Source organism: Gymnoscopelus braueri (genome assembly GCF_963280865.1).
Source record: "Gymnoscopelus braueri genome assembly, chromosome: 23".
In the NCBI taxonomy this organism is placed as follows: domain Eukaryota; kingdom Metazoa; phylum Chordata; class Actinopteri; order Myctophiformes; family Myctophidae; genus Gymnoscopelus; species Gymnoscopelus braueri.
Window position 1 is genome coordinate 27,359,248 of NC_137625.1, and position 13,881 is coordinate 27,373,128.

Genomic DNA, 13,881 nt, shown 5'->3' on the forward strand with positions numbered 1-13,881 from the left:
CACTCAATAGGTACAACTCCTGTCACAAGTTCATGATGTCATTTGTCCATGTGTGGTCCAGCCCTATGGAATGTTATTTTTTTTTCTAAATTTTTATCCCACGATTTTGTAACCCTATTTTTTACACCCAGTGCCAATTGTCTATGTAATCCTGGGCACTACCTACCCTCTGCCAACCTAGGGAGGCCAGGGCCGAGCTCATGCCTCCTTCAATGCATGAGAGCCAACTGACCTTCTTGTCACCTGACAGGGGAGAGTTTCCCCGGTTGGACGTAGCGCGTGGAACACGTTATTCCAACCAGACCTCGATGCTAAATTGGCTATTTTCCCCCAAAATGTAAAAAAAAAAAAAAAAGTATGCTTTGACCATTTTTAGAAAATAATGTAAAGTGTACATGATTTCAACATTCATGGTTCATCATTATCAGTGCTGACTGAACTTTACCCTTCAACTACACAGCCTAGATTGAAGGCAAGTGAAACCATGAATGAACGTGCCTTCCCAGAGCCAGCTGCTGAGATGCTGCTTCTCAAACTTTTTCATGTCAAGGAAGGATGACGCAGCATTACTGCCAAGAACTGTAAAAGGCTTTAAAATCACCCTGCAACTCTCAACCACAAGATGTCACAAGTGTGCATTATTTCACACAAATCCCATGCTTTGATTATATACACAGTTGATACAACAATTGATTGATTGTCAGAGGTGTTCTTTTATATTACACTGAAGGATTGTTAATGATGATTAATGATTAAATATAAGTGGGTTAGCTCTATATCATCATAGGCCTGAATAAGAATGTCTGCAATTTGAATAACTCACTATTAATTTTGTTATTCAAGATCTTTAGACTCATCTGCTGTCATTCCTACACTTTCCCTGACTATTTTCTTGCTAAACGTTACCAGATAAGAAAATATATCAAAAGATAACCAATGCCCTAACTCCCAGGCCACTCATGCATTCAACAAGAATAAGGGGATGTAAAAAAAATCATTATGAGAGCTGTTTATAATTTAATGAATGCAATTAGCATAACACTTGAGGGAAACAATCAATAATAGAAACTGCCTTTTGAACACAAACTGTATGAATAAGTAGACCGTGGGACACTTCTACAGTAGCCCACATGTATCCAAAATGGATAGCATTGCACATTAGGCTATATTACAAAAAGTTACTCTGGGTGGAACTCTTCAACGACAACAAATGTGGGATTGAGCAAAGGACAACAGAACTCTAGTATTCTGAACTTACTATGAATGAGTTTTATTTTGAACATAAGAAAAAAAAGACAAATATAATACAAAACAGAAGAATACAACAACAATAGAGGTAGGAAAAAAAGAAAAACTAAGTGAAAGAAACTGCAGCATTGAAACTCGATGCCAAGTGATTTTTTTGGGCCACATCTGCTAAGTAATTATGCTCCATCGTATGACGGCATTGTCGAGGTGATTTGAGATATGCATGTTGTTCATTTGAGAGAACTCCCAATCAAACAGCTGTCGAATGTTGATCTTTAGCACCTAAGAGTTCCTGCTGTTAGTGTTTCCCGCCATCAGTGTCATGTGACTGCATGTATTATTGTCAGAGACAGAAGGTGTTGAAACAAATGGTTTATGGCCATGTGTGAAGCCTTTGGTGGGCTCAGTATATAAGATGGGGTCAGAGCTGACATGCGCTATAGGACAGACAGGATGTTCCATTGCATTGTGTTTGTACATGTAAGTCTTTCTCTTGTTGCAGCAATACAAATCATTCATGTTTTAAGACGATGTTTCGTGTGTCGAGTCATTGTTCCCGAGGTTGTGCCACAGATTTCCATGACGGCATCGCAGACTGAAAATAGACGATCTATAAGCTCACAACGTGTCGCCGATGCAACGCGTTGTGAGCTTATACATCGGCTATTTTTCAGTCTGAGGCCAGCGTTGCCAGATTCTGCGACAGAAACAAGCAACCAGGTCTAGGAAAACAAGCCAAAAAGAAGCGACTATGGGCCACATGAGCACTTTAAACATACATCAGCTGTTTAAAAATAGCAGATCTACGGAATCATTTGCCGGGTGATCGCGGAGAGAAACTGAAGGACTAACTCTCACTTACCTTGACGGAATATACACTTTAAAGAGGGAACCATGCCTGTCGACATTAATAAAGGAAAGAAAGCATTCGTCCAGAAGTGTGCCCAGTGCCATACTGTGGAGGATGGTGGGAAACACAAGGTCGGGCCAAACCTGTGGGGTCTGTTTGGACGCAAGACCGGGCAGGCCGATGGGTATTCTTACACCGACGCCAACAAAAGCAAAGGCATTACCTGGGACACTGACACACTGAATATTTACTTGGAGAACCCCAAGAAATACATTCCAGGAACAAAGATGATATTTGCTGGCATCAAAAAGAAGAATGAGCGACTTGACCTTGTAGCATACCTGAAATCTGCAACTTCATAGAACACTCGGAATCGGATATGTCTTAACCATTTTTGTGTTTTATTGGTAAACTGTACAGATGACAACAATCTTCTAAGAAGCTAGGATACCTCTTAGCTGTTTCACTATATGCCTTCTGGTGCGATGTTGAGATTCTGTTGTCTCAATTGCAATACTAGGCAGAACTGCAGGCATGCGACACGTTTCCATATTTGTCACAACTGTATTTATTTATTTTTTTATACGTTCCTCCATTCTTATGGAGTAAATGATATTCCCTGGTTTAACAGGTGCCTTTAAATTATTGAACCATATATTGTGTATTCCAGAATGTAGTGAATGAAAGCGGTGTTGGAAGATCAAAAAAAATAAATAAAAAAAAATAAATAGCAGATCTACAAGCATAGAACGCGTCGCGATGCAAAGCGTTGTGTGCTTGTAGATCTGCTATTTTCAAATAAAATCTTGGGGGGAAATTACAATATAAGCAGACCTGGCAACACTGTCCGCGGCGCCATCGCACAGCAAAGTAGAAATCGTCGCTTAACCGTCTGGACTAAACAACCCACAAGAATAACAGCAATTCCTCTACAATCCATAAATAGGCTAGATTGAGTTAGCCTTTTCATTGAAGGAGTCAACCATGTCCTTGATCTGCTGGAACATTTCATGGTTCTCTTTCATCGACATGACATCTCGAAGTCTTTTATTTTGGTCATCCATGGATTTCTGTTGATTGGAAGGGGTGGAGGATGGGGGTACAAGAGCTCAGCTTAGACAAAGATTAGGTGCAGTTATGCACCCTGATTAAATGCTCACATTATTTTGCAGTGGCCGAATTCAAATTTCTACACGTAAACCATTTGATAATGCCCATTTTGGGCATGCCATGGTCAAAAATATTTTCAAAAATAGAGACTATAGCTGATCTAAAGGTGATCTGTAGTTTGACTCGTCTCGCATTACAGGTTGTATGACAAAGTATAAAATAAGGCTTAAGTGGTATGTTGTTAAATAATATCTTTTGTCTAAATTACAAGTCTAGGAATGGAAAATAAATGGTGGTTTTATATACTGAAAAACTGGCCACAGTCTCTGGGAGTCTCTGTGTGAACAGATCTACACCATCAAGTCTACTGGTTTAGATAGATTCAACAGATCTACTGTATGCCATCTAGTCTAAAGGTTCAGATGAGTTAGCTAAAGTTCACATTTTGTACCTCCAACATGGCCAAGTGGTCGGCAGCATGGTTGAAGATGGTGGCCAGGTTGTTAGACACTGTTCGTGTCTCCACAGTGGTATCAAGCAGCACCAGGTGATGCCTAGGGTACAGATAGGAACACGTGTCTTTATTCTAAACACACCCAACTCCATTTTAGACAGACAATTGGGTGAGTGATTATTATGCACAACTGTGCATCCTCAAGTGTGCCTTTGAAATATAATATACTGCAATTATAAACATCTCCTCCCCTCCACTATAATGATCATCTCTTCACCTCCACCACAAATTCTGGGGACGTTTAAAAAAATGATCTACAAGAGATTGTAGATTGGCAAGTTTCACCATAGGGCTGAGGTGGTTAAATGCAATAGGTTTTGACAATAAATACAGAGAGAAAACACCAACTGTTGCTGTGTGGTCCTCAGTTTCTGGACAGCGTCATCATGGCCTTTTCTCTCATTATGAAACTTGTTCTCAAGGAGTTTCAGGTGGTTTTCAACAGACTCCTTCTCTGCTGTCCATTTCTGCTCCTCAAGTTCCATCTCCTACACACAACACATTGTTGAAGGTAGATATAAATGATTTCTAAAGTGTGACCCATAAACAATTTTCAGTCAGATTACAAATTTTAAACATTAAAATCGGTTGGTAATTAATTGGTCGAGAACCAATGTCACCCTCAGAGGAGCCACTTGGACAGAAAACAGGTCCAACTTATACTTGGCTAAAGTTGACCTCATAATTCCAGTTTGATTCTAGCTGGAGACCGGTTGTTTACCCTGCCCTTCCTGTCATTTTACACCATCTAATCAGCACACACACACACACACACACACATTATTGGGCAGGTATAAAGAAACCTTGACCATTACAAATATATAAATCTTTGGCCTACAAATATATACACTTGGGTCACTTCAAGTTCTTCTTTGGTAAGTATATTTGGTACCCAATATATTTCCTAATATCTGATAATAATATCTAATAATCTGATCCAGATAGCGTTATTGCGGACGCATGCGCTGTTGCCCACTACAGACAAACACAAAAACTCTCGCCCCAAAACAGTCACCCCCGGGGAAATCCGGTGATATTCACCTGGTATTCCTAAACGTAACCTCATTAAACTATGCCTAAACCTAACCTTATTCCTAAACGTAACCTCAGTAAAACTAATAAAGTGGCTAACCGGAAACGTATTTCTAACCTTATCCTCAGTAAAACAAATACAGGAATACAAGAACCGCTGGTCCGCGAAAAGAAATGGGGGCGAGCGTGTTTTGGGGCGAGTTTTCCGGTTATATCCACGGCACCACGGCTTGAGTTGCAAGAGATTCTCTCCGTGGCGTGGAGGAGTAATTAAACACTACAAACGTTGACACAAACACACTGGAGTGATTTAGAAGCACTTTATAAGAAAACTAACACTTATGTATTGTTTTATTGTTGGACATTCATCATGGCAGGTTATAACATGGGCTTTTGGGACAGGACAGCCCCTCTTAGCAGGTACGACGTTCAGGTCCGCCGTATCGACCCGTTCCGACCCACTTAGTAATACTGAGTGCCAAAGCATGTAGGCCTAGTACCTACCCTGTGCCCTTATACAGTACCAGGTAGGACAACATATTTGCATTCCTATGGGTGATGGTCGCTACACTGAATGGACTCGGCCGTGGCTGTGTGTGAAACGGATGATGGCCGTATCGATTGACGGACGATCGGCGCTATTGTTCTCGAGGGTCTGGGTTCACACCTCAGCAGTACTCGCGGACCAAAATTGGGACGTTTGCCAGGGTTGATAAACACTGATCTAAATCAAGCCGTCCATAAAATAATCAATAATACAGATGTCCTCTTTGTTTGTTTCAGGACAGATAATTCAGAGGCTGCTCTATACGTATACACACTTTACCTGCATGTCATGTTCCAATTGTAGATCCAGTTTGCACGTCTGATCTCTCAGCAGCTTCAACTCCTTCGACTTGTGAATGATTTGGCCATTCATCTGAGACAAACACATTTAACATGATTAATACCTGGCTGCCACATTACAACCACATTTAATACAATTACTGTCACATTTAACATGATTACCTGGCACGTCCAGCGAAAATAGCTGATCTACAAACACAACACATTGTGCGAGACATTGCGATCATGTGAGCTTTTTTTCACCATCATATGACAAAATATAAAATAGCAAGGCTTAGGTGGTTAAAACACATGCAAACAGAGTCATGCATAACATTTATAGACTATACACACTGTGCATAGATCAAATTGTATTATTTCAACAGGACAAAAAACAGGAGTGAGGAAGAGATTAACAAACACAATGTAATAACTTGGCCCCATATTACCTCCTCATTAATCTCCTGTTGACTGAGCTTCTGGTTGGCCATTCGCTCACTCTCCTTCTCCATGTCAGTGATCATCTTCTTCAGTGGCAACTAAACATAAAGCATACACCAGTATGCACCAAAAAGTAGCAATTCTTTAACACAAGAAATGCCAGCATGAGATAGGAATACAATACGATTCTCTAACGCATACACTCATCAGCCTAAACCCTGGGACAGAAAGGTATTCTTGGGCTGAGTTGGTTAAATTGTAATGACTTAAATGAATGCTGAAATCAGTGAAGACCGATACCAGACAAGCCACAAGACTGCAATGAGTTAAGATAGTTCAGGGACAAGATAACGGTCTGCCCAGTCCACTGACCTATAAATGTTCCATCACATAGTCAAATGAAAGTATGAATTCATATCCATAGTATGAATTCATATCCATAGATTACATACCTGTATCTGTGCTTTATACTGGACCATAGCACCAGGTTGATACATGGATGTGGTCTGTATGTTAAAATCATGTCCACAGGCATTCTCTGCTGATGCCGGGATCAACTTTATCTTACGGGCCATTTTATGGTACTCTGCCACTTTCCATTCAACCTGTGATGGGGAAGTAATTGTCATTTTCAACAACATTAACATTGTTGTGCAGCACCACTGTTTAATTGTTTCAGGAGAAAGGTGCATCATGATAGTGAATCCTGTGCCATACATCTAAACCACATGGTTACAAATGGAAATTGAACCCATGCGACCGCTTACACAGTAACGCCCTTGAGTTTTGTACCATCTAGTTAAATGAACACTGAGGATATATACTGTGTGTACTCAGAGTATACGCACCCTTTCCTTGATCTTGGCCAGACCCATCTCTTCGTGCCATGCGTGTTGCTCTGCCTCCTCTTGGGCCTTGCTGAGAATGGAGATTTTCTGCTGGAGCTCCATCTTTTCCCTGTTGAGCCTCTCGATGTCAGCCGGAGTGTACTTCTGATTAGCCAGCAGGTGCTGCAGTCTGGCCCGCTCCTGTGTTAGAGAGTCAAGATGGTGGCCTGTGGAGGTAGTGTCGAAAGAAGGGATGAGACACGCAAAAACACACCATCTTACCGTTTCAGTAGGGGGAGACTAATTTAAGTATGAATACAGTGCTTTTGCCTGCAGAAACGGGTATACATTCAGTTACCACCCTAGCGTCAGTATATTCTTGGCATTATCATTGGTGAACATGGCAGAAATGGCTGATCTACAATCCCCCAACGCAATGCATTTCCAGCTTTTAGATCTGCTATTTTGGCGAAGAGATTTGGTCGAGAGGGAAAAAAAGGAGGGGGCCGAAATACAGGCCCCTGTGGGACCCTGATCAACAAAATATATGGGTTTAAGTGGTTAATACATACAAGGCTAAATACAGTTAAACGTGATTGAAAATAAAGGTTTCTGTGTGGAATGTCAAGCAACAGGCTATTGGTACAAATAGAAGATCTTAATGGCCATTTACCAGCAACCTTCAGCTCTTCAGCCAGTCTGGAGTCCTCGCTCTCCAGACTAGTTTTGAAGGTCACAAGCTCACTATGGTAGCCGTCCAGTGTCTGGAGTTCCGTCTGGAGTTTATCCTTCTCGATTTTCTTGTTCATGAGAGGATCCTGGTGGTGAGCGTTGTGATTAATCCCTTTTATTGCACAGAAAAATGTGGTGCAAAGTTTCCTCTACAAAAGGAAAATGGTAAACAAATGTTCCAAAAGAGATCTACACAAAAGGTTAGGAGTCACAGCTTGCACTTGCGAAAAGCATGTGCTGAGCATCAGTCTGAAATCATGGGTACTTTCAAGAAACACCCATGACGATGGCCGTTCCTTTTGACATAACCTTCATCTTACAAAAGGCATTGATTGTGTCTTTATTATGACGTTACTTTTCTGCGCCGTCTCTGGCACCTATATTTCCCAGTGGGATCAATAAAGGTATCCAGTGACAAACACACATGTGGTTAAAGCAAAAAAAAAGAAAATAGTCTATGCTCAAGCCTAAAGATCAACCTTCCTGAAAACATTCAATTTCTATGAATGTGCCCTGAGGTCTATTAGGTAAAACTTGGCTTAGTATTGATAAACAATGTCTACAGCACTGGTGGCCGACTGTAAAACGTGTGTGAATTCAAAATTACCAACCAAATGTTTCTGACTCTCCAGCTGCTCCACCTGTTCACTCAGCGATGCGAATTTTTGCTCCATAGATGCCAGCTGGGCCTCATCCACACTGTATGCCTTTTCTATGGGACACATGGAGACAAAACTGCCATCAATGTCTGTTCTTAGAACAAGGACTGACCTCTGTACAACAAGCTGGTTCACTCTAATAACTGTTCAAATAAATGCATGTTTCTTCTTAAAATGTGTAATATCCCCTGAATACTTACTCAATTCAGACAGGAATACATGATCCTCTTCTTCAAATGTGTCTGCTCCCTGCATGAACTTTGTGTATGTGTCAGCAATGAATTCTAGACACATCTATGAAAGACATGCAGAGAATAAAAATGAAGAGTGTGATTACACAACAATCTTGTTATCACACCTGGTCATTTGGAAATAAAGAACATCCATCCAACTGATATTTAGAGTTATAAAAATGCATTTGATGACTTTTATTGTATTACACTAATGGTTACCTTGTTATGCTCAACAGAGTCTTCAGTTGTGGTTTCTTCAGAAAAACATTTGAAGAGCAGGTCCTCACACTCAAGACTACGGTAGATCTGACAAACACAGAACATTTTAAATGTTATATTCATGCCAGTACATGGACTATTATTCTTAGTTGTGAACCAGTGTTGTGCCGAGAATAACAAATCAACAGCAGCTCATCTGCAATGCATTGTGAGCTTGTAGATCCATTTTTGGCATGCGAAACCTAGGGCTGCAACTAACGATTATTTTCATTATCAATTAATTATCTAAACTAAACTCGGATTATGGCACTATTTTACATTAGCTTCTTTTAGACATGTTCTAACAAAACGACAAAGATGCATTTATTCAAAAATTACCCCAACTCTAAATAAAAGCCACCAATGGTACGCCTTAAAGAGACTTTGCACGTTAAGGTGTTTGTACTCGGAACATTGACTTTTATTTATGGAGAAAGGGGAGGCGCCAACTTGCGCTGACAAAGAGCTGTCAAAGAATGACAATACAATTGAACTTGAGTCTGGTGGGGCTGTGGGAAAATGCATGGTCAACATGACATATGATGCGTTGATGGACAAAATAAGCAGTTTACAGAGGGAGCGAAAAGCTCATTTGAAGAAACTGTCTAACCCCAAAGACATTTTTGCATTTATGAATGATGAGCAATATTTAAATGAGGCCAAATGTGCATTTTGTGACTATATGGGTGTGTATGATGAAGCCAAAAATGCTCCTCAAATATGGTCCAAAGCTAAAATGTTGAGTTTTGATGGTTTGATTAATGAAATGGACAGGTGGTTCTATGCTCAATGTCACCCTGATGTTACTTTTACAATGAGGTGGTTGACATTCAGGTTTCCATTGCTGCTCATGACTGTGACAAAGAAAATGCGCGGCCATTGTTATGTGCCATATTTTGCTTTGCAGTCGCTATTGTGCAACCAGCGGCAGATTGTGAGAGGGAGAGACGGCTCGCTCCTCCTTAGCTTAGCTACAACACTGGAACCAATTTAATAATAGATTTGATTACGATGAATCATTGCACCCCTAGCGACACAAGCGCACAATGAAGTATAAACCAAGTCTTACTTTGACCGTGTCAACGAGCCAGATGAGAGCGCCCAGCACCTGAGGCCATGTGTGTGGAGCACCAACTGAATACATGGAGCTCTTAGACAGAGGAATTGGATACCTTAAACCACAAAGAGAGAAAGATGGTCAGAGTGGAGTTTCTTAAGCAAATCTGCACTCAGCTAGTTTCATGGCAATCCACCCATTATATTTTGATTTACAGAATAGCCTTTGGTCTAAAAATCAGTAGGGTTCTTTATAGTCACTACCAACAAGCATGACCTCACGAATTGCATTAGTTTAAAAAAATGCCTTCTGTTTAACAATACAAATATAGAGGTATATAAGCAAACAATTCTTAGCCTTTGCCTCACAACAATTGTCCAAAGAATGTCTTACTTTTCATACAAGTGTAGAATATCATGGTATTGTTAAATTACCCAAGTTCTCTCAGCAAACGAGGTATCTCCTCCTCCACCTTGGATTTTGGCATCTCGAAAGTTGGGTCCACCAGCTGGTAAGTGAACTCAAACACTTTGAGGAACTCCTTGGTGGAGGGAGACTGGAGGGTTTTGGTGGACACTCCTCCTGGATACTCGTTTTCTGTGAGGAACTAGAAATAAAAGACAAGATGCAGAACAAAAGACATCCTAAGGCTGAAAATGCTCAAATGTACAGGACACTGTACATAATTCATGATTTTGGAGTGGAATGCGATTCCAGAAAAGAGCCCCCCCCCCCCCTCATGTAGTTTGTTTTCCCCACACAGGAGACCCAGGAATCCAGGTGTTAAAAATTGGTTCCAAGGACCCAGATCAGGCTTCCCAGTGGCAGAGGAGGGGAGGGGAGGGTGTAGCCCTTCTGTAGTGGTGGAAAGTAATCTACTCAGTACTTACTAAAATACTGGAGGCATTTCTACTTGTGATAGTTCATGTTTTGTTAATCTAAATCTGCCAAGAAAGTACAATATTTGGAAATAAAGCACTTACTTGGCAGATTTAGATTAATACAAAACACATTTTCTCAGTGAAGAGAAAATGCATTTTCAGGACAGGATAACAATGTTATCCAATCAGGGGAGAGGACTCATACAGTATAACCTGGAAAGTAAAGTACACAAAGTGATCAGCAGACAAAATTGAAACACTACAGGTATAAACTGATAAATGGGTAGCCTCTCCAGATACAAATGTATTTTCTGTTTAAAGTGCTGGAGAGACAGGGAGACCCCCCCCCCCGTTACTGAACAAACACTCTATCCACTATCAGAATACAGAGCTTTTAACCTTTTAACAAAAACAAATGAAGAAATCAAATCTGAGTACTTCTTCCACCACTGGAGGTAGTGAAGGGTTCATAGTACCTCACACAACTTCCTGACGCACTGCTGCACGTATGATTTGTCGTGGAGAGGTCTGGGGTCCTTCATTTTGTCAGACGCTCCAAGTCCTCCAAAGAGGCTGTTACGTCCTCCGATGCTGCTTTTACGATTCAAACCCACTCCACTAGCCCTGTAGCAATCAAGTTCACAAGATAACATTCTAACATGGGTAGGTGCAAATCCAAAATGAATCTTTGAATATTAAACAGCGAATATTCTTTTTATAATACACATAATGATATCTTCTGTGAGAGTTACATACCGAGCACCAAAGAAGGTGGTCTTCCTCTCAGAGGTCCCAGACTGGGGTTTGCCCATGTTGAGCTTTCCATAGGAGGGTTGTACACTTTTACTGTAAATAAATGAAACCATAACTGATGAACAATGGTAACAACTAAAGAATGTACGCACATCACATAAATGATGTCTATACTCAGTTTTAAAAAGGAACATAAAATCCAAGAAGTTAGTGACATTCTAGTATACTTTACAGCTTAACAGCCTGTTTAGTGCTTAGTGTGATGGTAAATACAAAAGCTTTTTGTCATCCATTATGAGCAACTTCACTGTGATGTAGACACCAACATTGTTTTTGTTTTTTGAGTAGCCAATTATTTCTACCCCCTTTTTCTTCCCCACACACACATTTGTGTGTTGACACTGCTGTTGTATCCTACTGACTCGCCTGCCAGTGAGGAGCCCCCACCAGGAGGACTCCTCCTCCCGCCCAACACTCCCTGCTGACAGGTGCCACCCCAGCCTGTAGGAGTACACGCAATGACCAATATCAACCCTCCCCGCCCCCCCCCTCCCCTGAACACGGGCCAATTGTGTTCGCATAGATGCCCGACAAAGCCGGATGCACCACGGTGGATTCTAACCCACAACCTCTGTGGTGGTGGTGGGCAGGGACTTAACCACTGAGCCACCCGAGCACCCGGCAGTAACATTGTTAGCGTTCCCTCAGGTATGGGACATCTTATGCACAAAAAGACAAATAGAAATATTTTCAGGCCCAGTGGAGTTTAAAAGTACGCTCTGAACTGAATTAACTCAAACCCACCTCTGGGGTGTGGCTTGTATGCTCTGTCTGCTTGGATCAGCCACCCGCAAAGGCATTTCTGACATTCTGCTGCTAGATGCAGGTTTCTTCTTTCTGGAAGTGATATGGCATCGTTAGACAGACTTATTGATCCCCATGGAGAAATGCAGGGGTCAAGCAAGCACGAAACACAAGGTAGGTACAGGTAAGAGTACACCTAAAAATATACAAATAAGTAAACTTCTGCACTTGGCCAGACATGGGTTAGCAGAATATGTAGACCACCAGTGGTTCTCACACCTTTTAATTTCAAATGTCAACATAATTCTAGAGTTACAGACCTGTAAGAGGCCATTTGGAACCCCCTCAAGGAACCATAATGAGGGTCCCTGGGCCCCACTTTGAGAACCACTGATGTAGTCAACAGGGATAATAATCTACCAAACACGAATTTCCAAACGTTTTGTTTTATGTTTACAAATAACTTTTAGCTGTGATTCATTAACAGGCCCAGTTGGCTTAAAAGTCTAGACTGAATTAACTCAATAAACCTACCTCTGGCCCTGGGGTGTGGCATACATGCTGCTCCTTCTAGTTGTATCAGATAATGGCATCATTAGACATGTATTGATCGCCGTGGGGAAATTCAGGTGTCAAAGCAGCACCAGCAATAAACACGAAACACAGAATAGGTACAGGTAAGAGAGTACAACTGAAAAATAAACATAGGCATCAAGTATAATGTACACTCTATCACCAGTAACATGAACAGATGACGTCTGTTCATGGATAACATCACAGTGGATATGTAGCTACTGTAGTGTCAGCCGGCTTACAACAGGGGACATGTACATTCTTATCAAAGGCTCTGTTACACTAAATCATGTAATGGACATGATCATAATCATTGGTATTACACCTGTGTTTAGTATACTATTTCATGTCCGTATAGTATAGCTGCCATGAATAAGGACAATAGACCCTTTTCACAGCCATGTTAGCTTGAAATAGTTCGAGGTCACTTATCCTTCATGTGTCAACTATGATACTAATTAAGGCTCTGTTCCATTTGGTGTTGCAGAGCCTTTCCATTGAGCCAACGTTCACAATAGGCTCTATGCACATCAGCCATGTAGGAAAGAAATTGGACCTCTTCCTTACTTCCTTTACAGGTCTTACCAATGATACTAGAAGGCTCTGTTCCATTTAGTGTAGCACAGTGGTTCTCAAACATTTTAATTTCAAGGACCCCCAGAACTGTAGAATGTACAAATATGGACCCAAATGGTCCATTTGGGTCCCTGGTCCCCACTTTGAGACCCACTGGTGTATCAGAGTGTTTCCAGTGAGCCGACTTGTACAATATATCAGCACCCCGACTCTGTTTGACCACAATGGAACAGACTAGCCTCCATTAGAATCATTGACACCTGTGAAGGAAGTAAGGAAGAGGCCCGATTTATTTCCAATATGGCTGCTGTGTATAGACAGAGCCTTAAGCAGCACCCCGACTGTTATAAAACAACCTTAATTAGTATGGTATAAACAACAATTTATGAAGGAAGTAAGACTGCAATGTCATGCCAATACGCAGTAAAATAGCTAATGTTAGCTTAATTTTAGCATTTCAAGCCGGCGCAATGAGGAGGCCGACGCATGACGCAGTTAGTATTATCAT

General features: G+C 41.2%; 2 protein-coding genes across 2 annotated transcripts; one reads left to right on the forward strand and one right to left on the reverse strand.

The window, feature by feature from the left end:
* Window positions 1–2,142: 2,142 nt before the first annotated feature.
* Window positions 2,143–2,460, forward strand: LOC308079611 (cytochrome c-like; the record flags this gene model as incomplete). The annotated part of the gene is made up of 1 exon (XM_080421162.1): window positions 2,143–2,460. The coding sequence occupies one exon, from the start codon at window positions 2,143–2,145 to the stop codon at window positions 2,458–2,460; it is 318 nt and encodes a 105-aa protein (XP_080277288.1).
* Window positions 2,461–3,045: 585 nt separating this feature from the next.
* On the reverse strand, window positions 3,046–11,479 carry LOC308079612 (kinetochore protein NDC80 homolog; the record flags this gene model as incomplete). The annotated part of the gene is made up of 15 exons (XM_080421163.1): window positions 3,046–3,168; window positions 3,660–3,762; window positions 4,071–4,210; window positions 5,581–5,673; window positions 6,029–6,118; window positions 6,473–6,625; window positions 6,869–7,074; window positions 7,521–7,665; window positions 8,191–8,291; window positions 8,439–8,532; window positions 8,691–8,777; window positions 9,799–9,901; window positions 10,221–10,393; window positions 11,144–11,291; window positions 11,424–11,479. The coding sequence occupies 15 exons, from the start codon at window positions 11,477–11,479 to the stop codon at window positions 3,046–3,048; spliced, it is 1,815 nt and encodes a 604-aa protein (XP_080277289.1).
* Window positions 11,480–13,881: the final 2,402 nt, after the last annotated feature.